The sequence below is a fragment of the Caloenas nicobarica genome, chromosome 4, assembly GCF_036013445.1.
Source record: "Caloenas nicobarica isolate bCalNic1 chromosome 4, bCalNic1.hap1, whole genome shotgun sequence".
Lineage (NCBI taxonomy): Eukaryota > Metazoa > Chordata > Aves > Columbiformes > Columbidae > Caloenas > Caloenas nicobarica.
Genome location: NC_088248.1, coordinates 20809998 through 20830047, shown reverse-complemented (window position 1 = coordinate 20830047; position 20050 = coordinate 20809998). Strand labels below are relative to the sequence as shown.

At 40.5% G+C, this 20050-nt stretch overlaps 1 protein-coding gene across 1 annotated transcript in view; it reads right to left on the bottom strand.

The window, feature by feature from the left end:
• Positions 1-10302: 10302 nt before the first annotated feature.
• USP38 (ubiquitin specific peptidase 38) overlaps positions 10303-20050 on the bottom strand; it is a 29913-nt gene continuing 20165 nt past the window's right edge. The window contains exon 10 of the mRNA XM_065633342.1: positions 10303-19893. Coding sequence (XP_065489414.1) covers positions 19732-19893 — 162 coding nt within the window. The 3' untranslated portion in view covers positions 10303-19731. The remainder of the gene's footprint in view (positions 19894-20050) is intronic.

The following is a 20050-nucleotide window of genomic DNA, read 5'->3' as shown; positions in this document are numbered from 1 at the left end:
GATTTAGCAGCTCCTGCCAAGCAACTATTCCTCGCTAAGGTTGACCACGGAGAGTTTAGTAATGTTTTTATTGGTGCTCTGACTCCAGAAACCTGAGATTTTGCACAGAAACTGCATGACCACTGGCAAAAATTCTGCAGCTTGACTTGCACATTTCGCTTCTGTGTCACTTCTGGGGCCCTGGTGAGACACAAGTGCCTGTATGTTTGTCTACCTGAGCGCCTTAAAACAAAAGTCAGCTTTTTGGAGCGGTATTTGCACTCAGCTGGAGCCTCCTTTCTTCTCGTCCTGAGCAGCAGGTCTCTCTCCAGAGCTGCAGCCAAGGGAGGGGACTGGGTGGTCCCAGCCACCTCTTGTCACCATGCTCTGAAACGATGCCGAGTTAAAGGTTACGGGCACCACATCGTAGAAAACAGATTGATCCAAACAGATAAGAGATTTCTGAAAGACAACACTGGACTTGTGTTTCTGGCACTTTCCCCCACCCAGACTCTTCTGCTGAACTTCTCACTTAGGCAAAAAAAAAAAAAATCCAAAAACCCACCACAGAAACCTTGAGCCATTTGTTATTAAGTCACGCATCTAAAAGACAATAAGAGACAGATTATGATAACAAGATCATAAAAAAGTGAATATTTACTGGCACTCTCAGTAGGTCATGCTTATCTTGAGATAATCCAAAAGCATTTTCTTGTATAGTGAGTAAATTTTTTTAAGATCAGCATTCAGGTTTTCACAGACTGTAAGATGTTACTTCTGGATCAATGGCTCGCTTTAGACACAACTGGCATTGCAGCATATTTCTGTTTGGCAATATATAAACTAGTCACACAAAACCAACCGATCCAAATCACTACCAGGTAAGTAGGGTTTACTTTCTAATCACCTCGTTAAGTCGGCATTGCTCACTGACATATAATTACATTGATACAGGCACTAAAAATAGTTCACCTAGATTCTTCTTTAAGGTCAACCCTAGAAACTTATTGTAGCTGTTTCGGTTTCTATGAGCTTTAGATCTCCCTGGAAAGCCACCAGCCCGTGCCTCCCTCCTGCCGCTGGCTGCAGAGGAAGCCTGGGCAATCTGACCTCCTCTCTCGGTGGCCTAAATTAGGCAAAATTAGTACTTTTATTCTCTTCACATTCCCAATTTCTGTTTTACAGTTACAGTAACTTAAAACTCCTCTACAAAGCCTATCTGTTGGTATAACCACACAAAATCAACAGAGCCAGTTATGTCCTGTTGACCGAAGGTTATTTGAATCCACATTAACCACTCCCCAGGCTGTTTTATAAAGTGTTATAAAATAGGCATATTTTCTAAGTTTTATAAATTCACCTTATTTTAAGACATTAGGGTTCTGTTGTTTACTTTTAATTCTTCCTGACTCCCGTACATATATACAGGTGTGTATGATTATCATGGGCAACTTTCCCAAAGTGTTATGCAAAGTGATTTGGGATTCTGCTCCAGGAGCTTCATCCATCTATCCATCTAAATATCCATCTATCCATCTTCCTTCTCAACAGTTTATTCCTTACTCCCCCTATCTGATCCATGCCAAGTCCTCTTTCTCCTTTCTGTGGGAGCCCATGTTAACTCAACCCCCAAGCCAAATTTGCAATATAAGGACCCATCTCTGTTAGCTTTACTCCTCTCATGGTTAGTTGTCTTGCGTTGTTTTTATACTTCATATGCATTTTATGCATCATACAGAGATGTTTATTCTCACCTTCTCCCACAACAGTCAAACAGAAGGAAATGACAACTCCAGAAAGAAATCATTCTCAGCACAGTGTTTCTAAAAATGCTCCTAGCGAGGGACTGAGCACCAAAACGAAATAGCCAGGCTTTCCTGGGCTGGATGTAGTAAAGCATTTCAATCCAACCACGAGCAAGCAATCTGAGCATTTGTACTACCTAGATAGCTGACAGCCAGGGAGACTGAAGTGGCTAAGGAAGGGAAGCACTCTAAATAGGCTGAAATGCTCAAGGATTTTTGCTGATTAATAAGTACTGCCTGGAGGACACTGTCCTTACTAGCAGCTCTGGCTTGTTCTTGGTTACCATATAAAGAATCCCCCAGGGCTCAGTATGGTTTCAGGAACTCCCATGAAATACAAATGTGCAGTCTCCTTCCCTGAAGCCACGTCACCAGGCACTAGAGATGAGCAGCCCAAAAATAATATTTTGGAAAGAGCGCTGCCAATCCACCCTTCGTGTGAACAGTTTTCTCACTGGCTCGCCTTCAGGTATTAAAAGTTAGGATACGACAGCCCTCTAGACAGCCTTTCCCTCTGGGTATTGTTAGCTCAGATGTTTGCTAATTTGGGTCTGCTGTGATGTCCTCTGTCACTTACCAGGCAGCGTTTTGGTTTCAATTAGTACATTTAGCTAGCTTGTTCCTGAGCTATAGCTTTTTCTAAATCTGCACTTTGCTTTGTGCACCCATTCAGAAGAGGCTATTCTATTTCTTCTACTTGCTTTTCTCCCCATAAAAGATATGTTTGGGGCAAAAAGTATTTCCCTTCTCTGTGTCAATCATTTCTAACTGGGTACTTCCTCTTTTAAAAGTTTGTGTCCATGAGGTACGGTCCAGAGAAGAAAAGCTGCTTCCCATTTGCAGAAGAAACCCCAACAAAACACACCCCAAAGCCACCATTTGTCCTCCCTCCCCTCACGCCCTGCGAGCCAGACCACGAGGCTGTTTTCCATTCCTCTGCTGACAACCATGCAAAATGCTTCCTTGTGCATTCGGCAGCAGGTAGCACTCATGCTTCTACTCCAGAGGCAAATCCTGCACCAGGGGTGGGGACCCTCGTGCAGCAGCTTCTGCACACCGGCGGAGGAAGGCTGGGAGCTGAGGGCACTAGTGGAGGCCTTACAGTACTTTTTTGCAAAGGAAGAGTAAAACCATCATCACATCTATGCTTGTAACACATGCCCTGAGAAAGACATTAGTGTTAGACCTGGTTGGGTAGGTGGAAGTACTGAAGGTCAAGGCTGCAGCTCCAGGCAGACATCCTGGCGCAGGTATGCGGAGGAAGGGACATGCGTTACCCGTGAGCTGAAATAACCCTCAACTCCAAGGGCAAAGCTAGACAACAGAGTAACTTGAAAGGGACAAGTTTTCATCTGTAAGCCTGCAGCATTCCCTTACTCTGAAAAGATTGAGAAAAACCTTAGTCCACCATCGTTTGGAACAGTGAGACCCAAGCAATCCAGGATGCCGAGCTTTCCCAGAGCACTCAGACTGCCAGCACGCAGCCTTTTAACAGCATGCGAGCATCACAAACTAATGGCCTTTCAAGCTAACACTACTGGCAGTGCAAGTCTGGTACACCCTTAATCTTAAAAAAAAAAAAAAAAAATCAAAATACAGTAATAGAAGAAGGAAGAAAGACCTTTATTACATGTGAACACAGATCAAAACCATTTTCTATGCCTATAGGGGTTTGAGAAAAAATGCAGCAAAACATAACTTTCAATTTGATGTAACTGATGAATGATTTACGGGCTATTTGTGTAGCAGTACTAAGCATAATAAAGTCTCATCTTGATAAATCAGCTCAAATTCCACTAGTGACATTAACAAATCAAGAGCAGGTCAGCTCCATTCTTAATGTTATTATCATGGTGCCTTCTGTCTGCTAATGCAAGTTTTAACATCTTCACACATTACTATGAGACAAAGACACATGTATTTCCTTAGTGAATTAATTAGATAGCAGGATCTTGCATCCTTCATTTAAAAGGCAGGAGATCTCCCCAATTTCTTCCACACTCTGGCTTTCTGAAAGGATGTCTGTAATAAATGGAAGGACAAGTACAAACACTGTGATAAAACTGAGCCAATTTAACATGCCGGCACTTCTAGAAATGGAAGGCTTCCCTCTCCCCTTCTGCAGTTCCCTCTTCTCAACCCCTTCCTTTCACTGCCCAGCTGTGCAGGTCACCCCCTCCCTTGCACTGACCCCAGTACTTGCCCAACTGCAAAGTAGCTTGATGCAATTTACTATCCCAGCAGAACTTTAAAAATCCCAACACCCCACTCCACACTGTTTTGAAAACAAGCCAGAATACCTGTGGGATCATTCAGCAGAATAGGAAGGCATTTAAGTGCTTTAAATTGATTGAAATGCAGCCACGAACACCGAAGCCAGCTCAAGGTAAGAGGAGAGGATCGGATGATGTTTCTCCCTTCTGATAGCTGCAAGTTGCTTGTTTGGCTAATCCACCTATGAAACTTTATCTTAAGATTCTACAAAACATTTGTGGGCTTAAGAATCACTAAAACCATCAATTGGTCTAATTTCTAATTTGAGTTAGTCTCATTAGTTCCTACACACAAGTAATTCTCCACATGTGTTCAGCGTGCTGGTCAACACTCATCTGCAGAAAGGGTTGGGCATTGTATTATATTTAATATCTATTACACATATTAAAAACTTCAAAATTCTACTTGTAACATCAAGCATCTCTAAGAGGACACAAGAATTAAATTTTTTTCGTAACGTGTTGATGAGCTTATGTTTTCTGAAGCAGGTGGGGGTTCTGGTCAGCGTGCAACCCCCACTCCTTACAGCTTATTTCTAAGGACGTGTAACTGATAGGGAGACAGGGTACAGATAAAGGCCGAGGAGAAACATCTTCTACAGCCTTTTAGAGATCATATGGAAGAGAAGGGGGACTGAGGAACGTACAGAAATATACACTGTGGAATTTAGAAATCTTAACACAAGTTCTAGCATGCTAGTCTGAGTGGCTTTTTCTCTGCTTTTAAAACAAACAAACAAAACCAACAGGGTAGTTTCAACACCAACAACAACAATTTCGACAAGGCTACGGACTACTGTTTAGCCAATAACACAACTTTATGCACAGAAAATTAAGAGCTAAAAACTGTGCATAAAGCTGTATTGGTCAGACACTGCCATACACACGTTCCCTGCTCTGAAGAGTTTACAAAGAGCTCCATCAGGCACTCCCCCAAAAATCAAACTACTTTCTATGTAAACGGCATATTTCAGCCCCAAATTTAAAAGTGCTTATTAAGCTGAACATTCACCAACTTCTTATCTCCGCATTAATCAAATATTAAGTAGACTGAGGAATTAGATGACGTAGCACGAAGCTTTATTCCCACATGTTTCATCTTCTCAGAGAATTCACAAATGGTTGAGGCATGAGCAAGATTTGCAGGTGTTTATAGGCTTAGGTTCTCACTTGGCAGCCACAGCCTCCGAGCACCTTGAGAGCTAAAAACACCACCATCAATCACCTCTCCTTCCTTCTTTCCTTCCGGTAGGCATGAATTACCTGACTTGGGTGACGAGGGAAACAGAAGCAGGGCAACCAAGGAAAGCTCACTGGAGGAGCTGAATGCTTCATGCCAAACAGTCAGAGCCTGTGGTCATTCTCGTGCCTCTTTTGACACACAGCTCCAAAGCCAAGGTCCAGCTCACACATCAATTCTGGCTCCTATATACAAATCTTCTATATTTACTGCACACATCTGTGGCCACAGCAAAACACGGCTGCTGCAGAAAGCCATACACGCACAAGCAGAACCATCCCAGACTGCCGGGGCTAATCCAGCAAAAGACTCGGAACAGCAAGACGGCCAATGTATGGAAGAAGATCCCATCAACATATGCGACATCAGTGCGATGATCTTACAATGACCTGTGTTGCTCAGCAGGCAATCTACAGCAGGTTTGGACCAGATGGGGCTTTTTCAGGGTGTGATCTTGGTTCCTGCTAATGGAAACAATCATGCCTGGCTGTCTCAAGTGCACAGATCACTGTGGAGGAGAGGATGAGACACAAACTCCTAACCAGAAGCAGATGGAAACGTTTATTATTGTGGCTCTTCTGCACTCACAGAGCCATGGGGGTCTAAAGGGTCTGAATGCCAGAGGCTGACAACATCCCTCTGCAGTGGGGGATGCTACGGAGCAGGCGAGTTATCTCAAGCACACACTTCTTTTCCAGCAAGAAATCGAGCTCAGCTTTTGTCCACTGCTGTTGTATCAGGAGTTCCCACTTAAACAGCACTAATACTTAAACAGTTTTTGTCACATACTGGTCTTCCTTGGGAAGACAGCAGAAAAAGGGATATTATCATATTCTGACTGCTTTATTTCCTTATCTTATTGCTCGTAAAAATTGTTTATGCACACAAACTCCTGTACAGCTTAGTCTTGTGACTACATATACATTTTAGTAATTATCCTCTGGCAGCCTTCCTCCCTCATTTACTGCTCCTCCCCAAAAGAGATTCAAAACAGGAAGGATCTCATTTTATATCTGAACATGGAATAAAATGCTCACCAACTGTTTTCAGTAAAGAGAAAAAGATAAAAATCATGAGATTACTTTATCATATAGGCTACACATTCTTTGGTGGCTGTGGAAATCACTTAACACTTCTTTACTCGACTATAAGGAGTGTTAATCTCTTTCACCCTTGCAAAGATTTCTGTTATTATTGAATGGAAGCTATCAGTAAAAACAATGCAGTGGGAAAATACCAGGCTCAGTAGGAGTTGGCGAGCACTAGACATAACTGTGGGAGCAACTCCCACAGTGGGCTCTGGCTAAGGTATGCCAGTTATGTGTTTTTATTTTATCTTCATTGTAAACTGGATTTTTGACAAACAACCTCCCCCCATAAAAGGTTACTGAACTAATGAAGCGCACAAGGTGTCCTGCAACTGAAAAAAAGATTGGCAAGGGAGGTTTTTCTTACGGTTCTTTTAAACTAATTGGCAAGACCTAATCATATTTTGTATATTTAGACCAATGCTTATCCTGGGAAAGGGGAACTCGAGTGCTTTACAAAGGCACGCTCCCTCCCCACGGGTGCCTTGGTGGTGACCCCACTTGAGGGAGAAGTGATGATCTGGAGAAGAAGAGCACCACGCCAGTGCACTGGAAGCCCAGTGCACCCACGTGCCCCAACAGCAGAAGTAATAAATCTGTCAGTTTATAGCTGCATTGTTAAAATTCAGCATGATGTTTCTGACTCAACAGAAACTGTAATCGCTGCAAGCATCCCACGTGAGCAGCATCACACCTGAGACCTATCTGGCCTCACTTTTTCACTTGCTATAGGAGAGACCCATTGAAATGAACAAGTTTAACTCCCCAACATCTGCTCAGCAAATGCTCTCATAAATCAGAATGCAGAATATAGTATATTTGTCACACCCTGACTAGCAATTGTCATGCAAGACGAAGAGCAGGATGAAATCCTGAAGTCCATGGCAAGACTCCCATTAATCTCAGGCAGGCCCATATTTTAATGCAGATTGTTACCAGATGGTAGATTTTAGGACCAAGCGACAAACACAACTAAAACAAAAACAAAAAAACCTGATGTGATAGCTGTGTTAATTAATTGCATGCATTTCATAAAAAAAAATACACAATATTCATGTATCTCCCAGCAACAACTATTATTGCCCTCTTAAAAGTACTCATTTTCACTTAGAAAAACCTCAAATTCTTCTAACCAATAAACAGATTCTCCCTCAAGCAAGCAGCTTTTTCCATATCAATTCAATTTTAAACATAAAGATGTGATTTTTTAGTTATGTAAGTCACATAGTTTATTTAAATAACCAATTATTGGTTGAAACAGTGTACTGGAATGGCACTTGCTAGCTGATCACTGCCTGACAAGAATACCAGTTGTAGCTAGGAATAGTTTATTATTAGCCAAGCATGTTAAATGAATTAGGATCTTTGTAAGCATGTATTTTTCCCAACTGAGCAATGAAATATGTCAGCTCTGACTTACAGAATATACTATCTTACTTGTGCTTAGAACTTTTCCCCACATGTTGGATATAGTATTTTCTATTAGAAGTAACAAGGCTAAAAACTGGGAGTTTATTCCGAGATAATACTGTAGTATCATAAACTGAATTCCTCCCCCTCTACTCTGCCCTGGTGAGACCTCATCTGGAATATTGTGTCCAGTTCTGGGCTCCTCAGTTCCAGAAGGACAGGGAACTGCTGGAGCAAGTCCAGCACAGGGCAACAAAGATGATTAAGGGAGTGGAGCATCTCCCTTATGAGGAAAGGCTGAGGGAGCTGGGGGTCTTGAGCTTGAAGGAGACTGAGGGGTGACCTCATTAATGTTTATAAATATATAGAGAGTGAGTGTCAGGAGGATGGAGCCAGGCTCTTCTCGGTGACAACCAATGATAGGACAAGGGGTAATGGGTTCAAACTGGAACACAAGAGGTTCCACTTAAATTTGAGAAGAAACTTCTTCTCAGTGAGGGTAGCAGAGCACTGGAACAGGCTGCCCAGGGAGGTTGTGGAGTCTCCTTCTCTGGAGACATTCAAAACCCGCCTGGACACCTTCCTGTGTAACCTCATCTGGGTGTTCCTGCTCCGGCAGGGGGATTGGACTGGATGAGCTTTTGAGGTCCCTTCCAATCCCTGACATTCTGTGATCAACTAATATCATAATCCTAGAGGGAATACTACAAGTTCATCCTCAGGTTCAGTGTGGCTGTTGCTTTTCTTCTTTAAGCCCTTACCTTTATTACATTGTTTGTATTGTCTCCAGACAGTTATTCTTGAATTCATCCAAGACTGAGATGAATTAGTATAACTTATGCTTTTCTCAGGGTGATTGTTTCACATTGCCTGTATATTTCAGAAGATTAATTTACACTGGTCACATTATTAAAATTCTTCTGTGACCCTAAGGGACAATTCGAACACCTTTTTCTCCTTCAAGCAGCACCTTCGCACTTCAGAGGTAAGGTTAGCAGTTCACTGAGCTATTATGAGAAAACTCAGATTGCTGGGCAGCCTGGTGAGAGACATTTTACCCAGGACACAAATTTGAGATACTCTCCCAAAGTTATTTGGAAACTGGTTTTATGGGTCTGTTTAGATGGAGCCAATAAGAAAATATAGTTTTCTAACATAGTAAATGGATTGTTATTTTTAAACTGCTGGCAACAAACTATTTCACATCTTAAAGACAAGTGAGTCTGTCTCACTCATGCTACACCATCTGTGAGAATACAATTTCAGCTTCATAAACTATCTCATTGTCTTGGCTCTGAAGCAAAGGCAGACACTGAAAGATTATTAGTAAAAACGCTTTTTCAGTCACTGCTGATAGGATTTCACCTACAAACAAAGAGCCAAGAACTACCTTGATTATACCATTGACCTTTAAGATACTTGTAGCACCAGCAGCAAGCCATTTGTCCCAACAGTCCTGCAGTAGCTGAGCAACTTGCACATTAAAGGCCTTCACTTGGCTATTTAATGCAAAGGAGAGACTGGACTATGGCTGCGACTCCGAACTGTAGGTCAATGTTAGTTTAGTATTTCCTGCAGACTCCTGCTTCATATTTTTTTCCTCCAAACTACTTCTAGCTGAGCTTCAGCCATGCGCTGAGTTAGAGGGAACCCTACAGTCCCAACCCAGCCCTCCATCGCACAGCTTCCCAAGACAACACTGAATAATTCGATGGGAATGTCGAATAAAAGATAGCAGTGTCATTAGTGCTCTCTACTGGATAAACACATAATTACTCCAAAATTAACAGTGGGGACCTCATTAACAAAGCGGTGTAAACCCACTTGTTTTTAAATTATAACACTTGGACTATATTTATAAAAGCTTATGCTACTCAAAGCAAGTTAAAACCTTAGAGGTGCAAAGGATGTACAGAAGTCCTCAAAACCAAAACACAGCTGAAGCTGCAAATCTGGTATCTGAAGGTCAATTAGATATAAACCAGGCAAGACCGTACAAGAATATTTGAGTCACGGTAGTTTTAATCAGAAATATTCCTTCCTATTCTTCACGTAATACATCAATATGCACAAATGAATTTACAGCTAACTACTGAGAAGTTCAATTTCAGAAGTTCTTCTGCCTTCAAAAGCAATAATGCATTTGGAAATCACAAAACTTTCTTCGTCACTTTTTCAAACCCTACAAATACAGGGCAAACTTCTACTTGGCAGTCTGAGTGGTGTCACTTAAGTTTGCTGTGACTTCCAGGTGAAAAAAAATGAAAGTCAACATTTCTGCAATGCAGCCCCCTCCCCATGGCTCCATCTGAATGAGAAGAGCCATAATTTGCCATTCCCTCCAGCCAACACTGACTCACCCAGCCCCACCACCAGCAGAATGGTTGTGCTGCCCTGTGGTTCAGCATTACTCAGAGCCAAACACAGAACATCTGATTTGGCACTGAAGCCTTGACAGTTCAAGCACCTGCACCACAAGCCTTTGAATATAAATGAGTAGTGATTGGCCTTTGTGAGAACCTCTTAGTAATGCAGTTACCTACAAATACATAAAGCACACCTACCACTATGCTACTTCCTTCTACCAGTGGGCATACTGATTTCTTATCAGGAGTTCTCAAAGGGTTGAAGAAAAATTTTTTTCAGTGTAACTGCTATTAGCCTGAATTTTTACATGCAAATCAGAGGCTTTACAGAAAGTCATGTCAGGTTATGTAGATGCGATAGTTCATTTAAAGTTTTTTAATTGCATTTTTGTTGTTTCATGTTTCAGATACATTTAGAAAATAAGTTTATTACAGTAGCATTTAAAAGGTAACCAAGAAAGAAACACCATTATGTACAACCCTGTACCAACAACCATGCAGTGCATTAAATAGCCTGTGTACTGGAGAGTTTAGTGTCTGAGTCAATAAGGCAGCTGCAAGGGGCATGAGGAGGGGGAACGGGGATGGGAAGAGGAAAAACACAACACTGACGAAGCCATAGCAGGAAATATTTCATAAGTATCACGATAATTTATTCCACAATCTGTTTAGGGAGGAACAAGATAAAAGGAAGAGTTGTCAGATGGGCAGGGCACAACTGGTGAAAACCACTACTAAATGCAGACCTGCGGAGAAAGTTGTCAAAATTACAGTTTTCCCTGCCTTGTGATTCTGCAGTTTCCCTTACCCAGTGAGTCTCTGGCTGCATCTTCTCAGTTTTTAAATGAAGGCACTTAAAGTAGGAAGGGAGTAAGGAGAAGAATCTTGCTGGGTCCCAGTGACCTGAAGGAGAACGTCTAACCTAAAAAATTGTGAGGTTTAGGAGATATGAGGGATGAGGCTAGCGATGACTACTATATGCACACTTTTTTTATATCAGAGGGTATGTGTTGTCCTTTAAAAAAAATGGGAGAATATTCAAGCAGAAAAGTTATTTGGAAAAAATTAAGGAGCTATCTCCAAAGACGATTAAGTTAAAAAGACAAAACATCAAATATTTGCTTTTGTCCAAATAAATTTGCTTGAATATAGTGCAGATGGATAGGAGGCTAAGGCATTAGCTTAGGTCATATAATAAAACACAAATAGGTCACAACTATCATGACCAAATTATTGCTATAGTTTTTCCTACATGGTTTTTCTTTATGTATACATGACAGGTGAAGTTGGTAAGGTTTTCTTTAAACATCATCTCCTTGGTCTGAAAAAGAGCAGGAAATTCACAACTTTGCAGACGCACACACTCTGAAGCTCTTGCTCACATTTCCTTCCAGCTTCTCTTTCCCCTTTTTAAAAACCCTCTGGTTGTTTTCCTTTCACCAAATCCTCTCCAAAGCTGAGCATTCATGCTCATTCCCAGAATGTGGGCTAGGGAATGTGAAAGAGCTGCTGCTCTACAGTTCACCCTGGTCTCTCCCGCTCAGCACATCCTTAGTGCAAAAAGGGAGCAAGATAAATATGAACTGACTCTGAGTTTCAAAGCAGAGTTGTCAAGTAAGCGTGAAGTTTCTCCCAGTTTGTGGCTTTACATGATGCATTCACAACTGAAATATTGATCACAACGCACAAGCGTCATATTAGATTTGTACCCAGGAAAATGAAAAGTTCCAGAAAGAAATACCCTGCTCTTCCATATCAGCGACTAAAGGAAATGTTCTTCATCTGACTACACCCAACTCTGTGGTGTATGAACAGAGGGTCCATTTCAGGCCTAGGCTACTAATAAAAATTTTAGTCTTTCCGTATTTGCCTTCCACCCTAACACGGCCCAGGAAAGGACGGGAGCAGCAGCGCTCTTGTAGGCTGCCACGCAAGATCACAGACACAGCACCTGGGATCCCACGCCAGGAACTGATCCTCCTTCCGCAGAAACATCAGTAACCGCTTTTAAGAAAGCTACTTGAGGCCTGTTTGCTTCCTATTCCACATCCTGAGATTTATATTGCTTATTATTCTCACACGTGTTTTCATTCTCTTCAATCTCTCAATGCAAAATGTAGCAGACAAGCCCAGATAATGAAATAATCCATCTAGTTGCTGTTTATACTGCAGCCAATTCCTTTCCCCAATGAATTCTGCATAGCTACTGTTTTCATGGTCTCATCAATAGGAGACACCTCTTGCAGCCCTAGGATTTTGCAACATAGCCAAGAACTAGCGGCTCCTACTGAAATCAAAGCTTTAAAAAAAAAAAAAAAAAATTACTATTAGGTCCTTCGTTATGTTAAAGCTTGACCTGTCCTCTACCTTGGCAGTTAGGAGGTTCAAGTTACTCAAAGAAAGACTGAAAGAGCTCAGGTAAGGAACAGTTCTTCAGTTAGTCTGAATAAGGTTCTGGATGAAGCAGAGGTTCCCATGAGTTTATCCTCACACACAGCACCAAGCTTAATCCCAAAACCACATAAAGGCAGCAGAGGGAGGTGTAGGCACCCAACTACAGGAGACAACTTCAAACCACACATTTTAAGGGCAGCTCAAACTTTTCCTTTCCCTCCCACACAATTCACCACCCAGGAGTATTTTACCAATTATAACCAGCCTGCTAATTGCCTGAGTTTCCTAGGTATTCTTGCAGTCAAGAAAAACAACCAAATCCTCAAAACCTCCTTTCAACTTGCAGTCCGGGGAATCTTGAAGAGAAATACACAAAAAGTTGAAAACAGCCTCAGAGAACCTTGTCTATATTTACAGGAGGCCTGAATGTTTCTGTGCAGTAACTTCCATTTTCATTGATAACTCCTGCATTTTAACCAATGATTATGTTCTTCAGTGATTGCACAAGTTGGAGGTATTTCATCTTTGCAGATTTAAGTAATGTTCTTGACCCAAACAAACAACTCTGGCAGAGATACCTAACCAAAACCCCAGAAACCACAACACCCTCCTCCCAAGCTTACAGATTTTTCTTCATCTCCACTAAGAATACAAAAAAGAAAATCAGTGTACTCTACAGTTCATTCTCAGTTGGAGTTCAGCTACAAGTGATGCTGTTTCGATCTGAATTTGACAAACATTTAACAAGAGTGGTTTGGGTTACGCTTTGATTCCACTTGACACATTTCAATGAGGATTGCCCTCTCCCCTAAAGAGGACTAGTAAATTTTGCTAACATCAGCTAAGACGACAACTCATATGAAACATCGTCATATCACTGTAACTGCAATACAGATGAAATTCAGCTACTGCCAACACTTGGTTCTCTACATCTATTTGGCTCATTAAGAGTTCTCTGCTTGGACTTATTTTCCACATTTTTGTGTGTGATCCTTCAAGCTGAGATTTACAGAAGTCATTTACAACTCCAAAAAACCCCCACTACTATATTCTACTTGAACATCTATCTTCCAACTCAAGTCAAACACATAAAAACGTAGGTACTTCCAGACACCTTCTGAGGCATTTAAAAATTGTATTTTGACTCCTTTATGCAGTCCGACATGTGTACAGTAAAACAGTCATTTGCCCCAGCCATTTTTAAAAACTGATATGAAATGCTATTAAATATTTATGCCAGTTTACAACAAGATTTAAGAACCAGCATATCACAAAAATGACTTCGAGATTTTGTAGTCTGTAGTTCAGCAAAACAAACACCATGAAAGATACAGCAAAAAAATTAAACAACATTCTTTTAAGAAGTTGAGCACTAAATATTATAATTCTTTAGAGAACACTTGAGAAGGGGCAAGTCAGTTGAAAGATGGTACCAACCTTTAAAGCCAAGTACTAACACACTCCTGTGTTTGGCAAGGGATATACCCTTCCCTCAGAATCTCTGCAAACCACTTAAGGCTGATGCCTCTTTTTACATCATTTAACACACACTGTAGGAAAACAAATGGTGAAACAGTTCACAGCCCTCGCAACAAATTTTGTAAGAGCTCAGAATGAACACGGATCAAAAATTGGTCATGCAGCATAAAGTAATAATAACAGTCTATATTTACTGAGTAAAATAAAGCATTACTATGAATAGGTCAATTTTGATAGCTTTCCCATCAAGTTAAAACACTTTTTTCAAGACTACAGCCTGGAGAAAAGGTCTCCAAAGCGAGGTGCGTGCAACCCAGTGGGTGTGCAAGACAATCCATTTGGGTGCAGGATGAACGTATTTTTTGTGCTATTAATAAACAAAATCTTAAATAATTTTAAAATAGTGGTTACTTCACCTCATACTTTTTCAGAAAATTTCTACTCTTATGTACATAATATATTAGGTCAGTAGCACAAATATAATTTATAAATAAATATACATATATTGAGTGCACACACTTAAAAGACTTTATTGATGGGGTGTGCAATCAAAAAAAGTGTGGAGACCACTGGCCTCAAGGATGCTGTATGATCCTACAGCTGCTAGCCATGATCAGATATCCTGTTGCTGAATCAAATTTTTGATGTCGATCTGAAATATTCTCCTCAGCAGCATATTTCCCATTTGCGCATTGAGAGGTTTGGTTTTTTTTCTTTCCCACGCACCAACTCCGTGTGCAACCGCCCGAGCTCTGCGTGCTGCCGGCCACAGGTGCCCGTCTCTGTCGGTGCTAGCCCAGTTACGCACTCTGGGCGCAGAGGTGTCACTGAGGGGGCTGGGGACTGTGCCCCACTTGAGCCAGCACCTGAACAGTGGGGCTGGACGTTACACCTCAGACTTCTCCTGCAGCCCCCGCTGCAGAGGCAGGAGCTGACGCAGCACCCCAGGGTGGCTGCCTCTGGCCACCCACCGATGCAGATGAAGGTCCCAAATGGCCACCCAGCAAGGCACAGGTCACAGGCTACAGCTGCTCTTCCCCTTAGTGTCCAAGGAAACCAGCCAGCAAGTAACCGGGCGTTTCAGTGCATGTGGTACGATGCTGTTTGACAAAGTAGCAGTGGCAGGTTGTGCATTTTGACATGCCTATCCCAGCACTTTTACAACTGATGCCTAAAAATTTTACCTGCACTGGAAAAAAAAAGGAACAAGAAGTGTGTATCCTGAATCCACACACTTGCCTAGAATCCAGCATACCTAGAAAAAAATACTTCTGTTTCTAAATAAGAAGGCAGCATATCGTATCTTAAAATGTTCACCTCTGCTTCACTCTGGTTAGTTTTTTGTTTTCCCTTGCATCTGGATACCTTAATTCAAGCAAAAGCAAGACTCACAGTGAACGGAGGGATGCATGTGCATTTAGAAAACCAAAAGGCATGTGTGGCAATCCAGTGCTACACCACACTGATCACAGGCCAAGTCTCCTTCACCCGCTTGTTGAAAGAGGGATACTCGCTAGTTCTGAAGTCCATGCAGAAGGTAGGACTTGTGTAGGTACACAAAGACTTGTGTAGGTACACAAGCCAAACAGTGCCACACAATTTTTGGTTCTCAGCTGTTACATTTGACCTGACACCTATGTAATTTGAGAGTATATTACTCCTAGCTATGATTTCAGATTAAGCTAGACCTATAATGACTGGCTGCAGGGAACATGAAAGTTTTTAAGATAATCTATTCCGACATCTTGTTTAGATCACAGGTAATTTGCTTACCCACTGAAAAACTCCAATGATTTACACTTAATTACAGCCTACTGAGGATTTCAAGTATTACAACCCACTACATCTCATAGCAGGTTGTTATCAGGGTAATCACTCTCATGTTAGAAATTGAGCACATTTCTTTGGCTCACAGGTCTTCCTAGCTTCCACTTTCTATAACTTAATCATTTTTATGCCTCTCCCCACTAAATCAGAGACCAACAACACCCAAAATTGAGCAGTCAACCTTTGTCGTCGTTACATCCTAGTTTAGTATTCCCTTCATCTACCTGTTAAATCTTTGAGCCTTAAAACAAAAAAATGGCAACGTGTCAAGATGGGAAGCCCAACACAAGAGCCTAGCTCTTGGAAGGGACTAGACCTGACCTCTGGTTTATCAAGTCTTGTTGCCTACTATTCAGACTCCACTTCGCATTTAATTTCTTTCACAGATAAACTTGGCTCTTCCTGCAAAGCAGATCTCTGCCTGGAAGGCTGTTTCAGAATTAGTTCTAGTAACTAGGAACTTTGTTTCTCATCTAAATCTTCATTTACAGAACCTTTATACCCACTTGCTGTTGTTCTACCACTCCTTTAGCTCACAGTCGTTCTGCCCTTCACCTGTCATTCATACAAAAAAAAAAAAAGAGTAGTATTCTGACTCCATAAAAAAACTTACTGCTACAGAGTGTAAAAAAGAAAAGAAAAAAAAAAAAAGGCTTACCCACAAAACTAAACTTCCAGAGCATACAGAAGGTAAAACATTACTTAGCTTTCTAGATCAGGGAACAAGGACAAAAAAGAAATGAAGAAAAAAAGAGCGAGTCAGAATTTGTGACTTGTTTAGTTATCCAAAGAAGCCCTTTCTCTCCTGATCGTAGATAAACAGCCTTGTAGACATTGTAATCACTTGTTACAAGGGTGACATTCACAGCAATCCACTGTAACACTCCACATGAAAAAACTGTACAAAATGAACCGTATGGAAGAACATTAACACAACTCCACCGAACATTAAAACAAATACCAAAAGACAATCTCTTGTTAAAAGGAAATATTTTAAAGACATACCAACCTTGATTTTGGCACAATAGTGTATCCTTCATGAAAGGAAACAACAAAAAACCTGAGCTTCAGAAACAGCATTACATATTTTGTATCTTTGTACTGATTCAATTTAGAGGGAAAACAAATTAAGAATGGAGCCAAAAACATCAATAAGCAAACCAACCAGTATTCATTCACAGGCAACAGAAATCCAAGTACCATATATACACTGTTCTCTCACACTGTGTCCAGAAGATAGAAGCATGCAACACCACTACTGTAAAAAATGACAAAAGGTGTACATTTTAGTGTGAAATACTTCTCCACTTTCACTAGTCTTATTGAAACCTTCCATGTTAGGCATGAATCAGCCTACGACAGTTGTCAGGTCAGCAAGCAGGCTTGCAAGTAGGTATTCTGAACTTTAAAATCTAGTTGTAAAACCCAAAGTAACTGTGTCAACAGTTGGGGATTGGACTAGATGATCTTTCGAGGTCCCTTCCAATACCTAACATTCTGTGATTCTGTGAACAGAAGTCAACAAGTGGAAAGAAAGAACAAGTTATTTTCAGTTTGAGACACACCATCATTTTATACCTAAGGAGATCCAACCCTATTGGCATTACTCGCATATAAAATAGCCATATTTAACACCTAATTTGGATCAGGCAAACAAGGGTGTACAAAGCCTTCTAAGAGACCATGAAATAAATTTAGTACAATAGGTATACAACACTCATACTGTTTGTTATTTTTAGGTAGGCTACATAATTTGTATTTTCACTATGAGAACATAAAAACAAAACCGACCTTTACAAAATTATTATTTCATATAGAGCAAAAACACTTGCCCCTGCTTCTACTTACTAGTGTTTTAAAATGAACAGTGAATTAATACAGAGAGACGAAATACTCCCATTGTAAAGCAAACAGTAGACAACTCATAATTTGGGAAAATCAAATTAACCTATCATACAAAACATTTTTAAACCAGAGCTAATTGGCAGAGAAGCCTAAAAGGCAATAAAAATATCCCTCTTAGACAGGAAGTTATAGAATTTCAAGGCAAAGTGAGCTTTCAAGAAAACCTCATCCAAGCCCAATGAAATGAGAACAGTCCTCACGCCACTCTCATCACATTCCACATTTCCCCAGCTGAACCCCCAGCTCAAGAGACCTACAACTGAGACAGCAATGAAAGCAGAGCTCCAAGCCGAGGTACCAAACAAAGCTTGGAAACTAGTAAAGAAATCAAAGTCAGCTCTCTAGCTTTCTTGAGCAGTAATGTGTGAATCTGTAGCAGAGTAAGTAACATTGTTCTACTGATAATATAAAAATAGTTTGCAAGCTAAGTTACCTTTCAGACTAAACTCCATATATTTTATATCATATGAACAAGGTTAAACTCTTCTCAACTTATTTTATGCTTTTTAAAGGCATTTTAAGAAATTTGTTTATTTTGTACAGTTAAGCTAACACCTGCCAGGTTTGCATGCTTTTTGAGGATGCACTTTGTCACGTAGTAGAATATAAAAACACAGCAAAATAGTGCAGAAATTTGTAAAAATACTTTAAATAAAAATTTACACTTCACTATAAGATTATTCAAGTTAAGAATTAATCACCAGATTCATCAGTGCGACTCCTTTAGTTCTGTTATCCTCATTGCACAGAGTTGCTATTTCTGCCAAGACTGAAAGAGTAGCTCCTCAACCTCTGCTGGCCTAAAAAGCAAACACTGCCCCATAAACAGCATCATTTTGGTCTTCTGCAAAGTGAAAACCTGAACTCACCAGAAATTTCTCACTACAAGCAAAATGAGAAGGCAAAATTTCAAAGGTCTCCTAGAAGCACAGATCCTCTGGCAAGGATCAGTACAGGCAGCCTCTCTGTGATTTCGCAAGCATAGCTCAGTATTTATGACCGGCTTTTTTCTTCACAATGCAGGCCACGAAAGTTAGAGATCACTAGGTATATTTTTTTTGAGTCAAAAATAATGGACAAACTTACTGCATTTCAAGCTACCACATTTTTACTTCTGGAAACCTAATAGCTTTCTATAAATGTGTTGATTTCTAATACTGATTAAAAAACCCTAATATTTTTTCCCCTTTTCTGCAGCCTCAGAAAGTTCATTTTAAATTACAGTACTGCAAGGCACATACAGAATCTCTTCCTTTCCAATATATAGCAGATATATTCCCTGAAATTTTAAAATCCTCAAAACAATTAGAAATGCTACAAAGTTAGTAATTTCTATTTAAAAACATTGTTCCTACAGAACATGCACTCTTTTGGAAAACAACTTAGCAAGTATTTATAAATTATTTTTACTTCTTTACATTTATACTGGAAATACATTGAATAACTTCTAATCTGAAAAGCACTGTATCATGTCACATTTAAATTATTGCCTTCATTATAAATTGCATCATCTCTAGAAATCCATAAAGGTACCGGATTTGTAAATAAGGTGAGGGTGAGAGATGATGTATGCAGGTTAGACCATCTGATTTCCACATAAAGCAACACCAGAGTAAAAAATGAACTTTCTTCATTCCGTGGATGAGGACAATAGAAACAGATGTAAGTGCGTCTGTTCAGTTGAATGCAGTGTCATTAGCAACTACTTAAAAATCTCTATTTTCTGTCTTTTGGGCAAGCATCTCTTACTATAAACGCAACTGAATTTTTAAGAGGTAGTTTTTTTCCATTATGCGCTTATTTATTTCAAATAAAACAGAACCAAAAGAAACACCCCAACGTTAGCTTTTGAACAAGGATCAAGTCTCGAAACTTGGTACAATATCTGACAAAGTTCAATATTTTAGTTGTCCTCAGCAGTAACGGGCTGCTTTGGAACCAGTGTATTCCAGGTTGTCTTCATAGTCAAAAGACTAATCTACCAACTGTACTGAACCCACCCCCTCCTCCTCCACCTGTTGGTCCACAACTTCCCGGAGGGTCGTTGTCATCAAATCCATTGGGTCGGAAAGAGCACGAGGCTGAGGCAGCTTGAAGTGCTTGTGTCCGAGCACTAAGCTCCTGCTCCTGAAATGAAAGAATAAAAACAATATACAAAAAAAAATGAACAAACAAAACAACACAACAAAAAACCCCCAACAACCTCAAGTCCTAGAAGCACCTTATTTCTAGTAAACCTTTTTAAACAGCTTTTAAAGCAACATCACTAACTTCTGGACTGCTA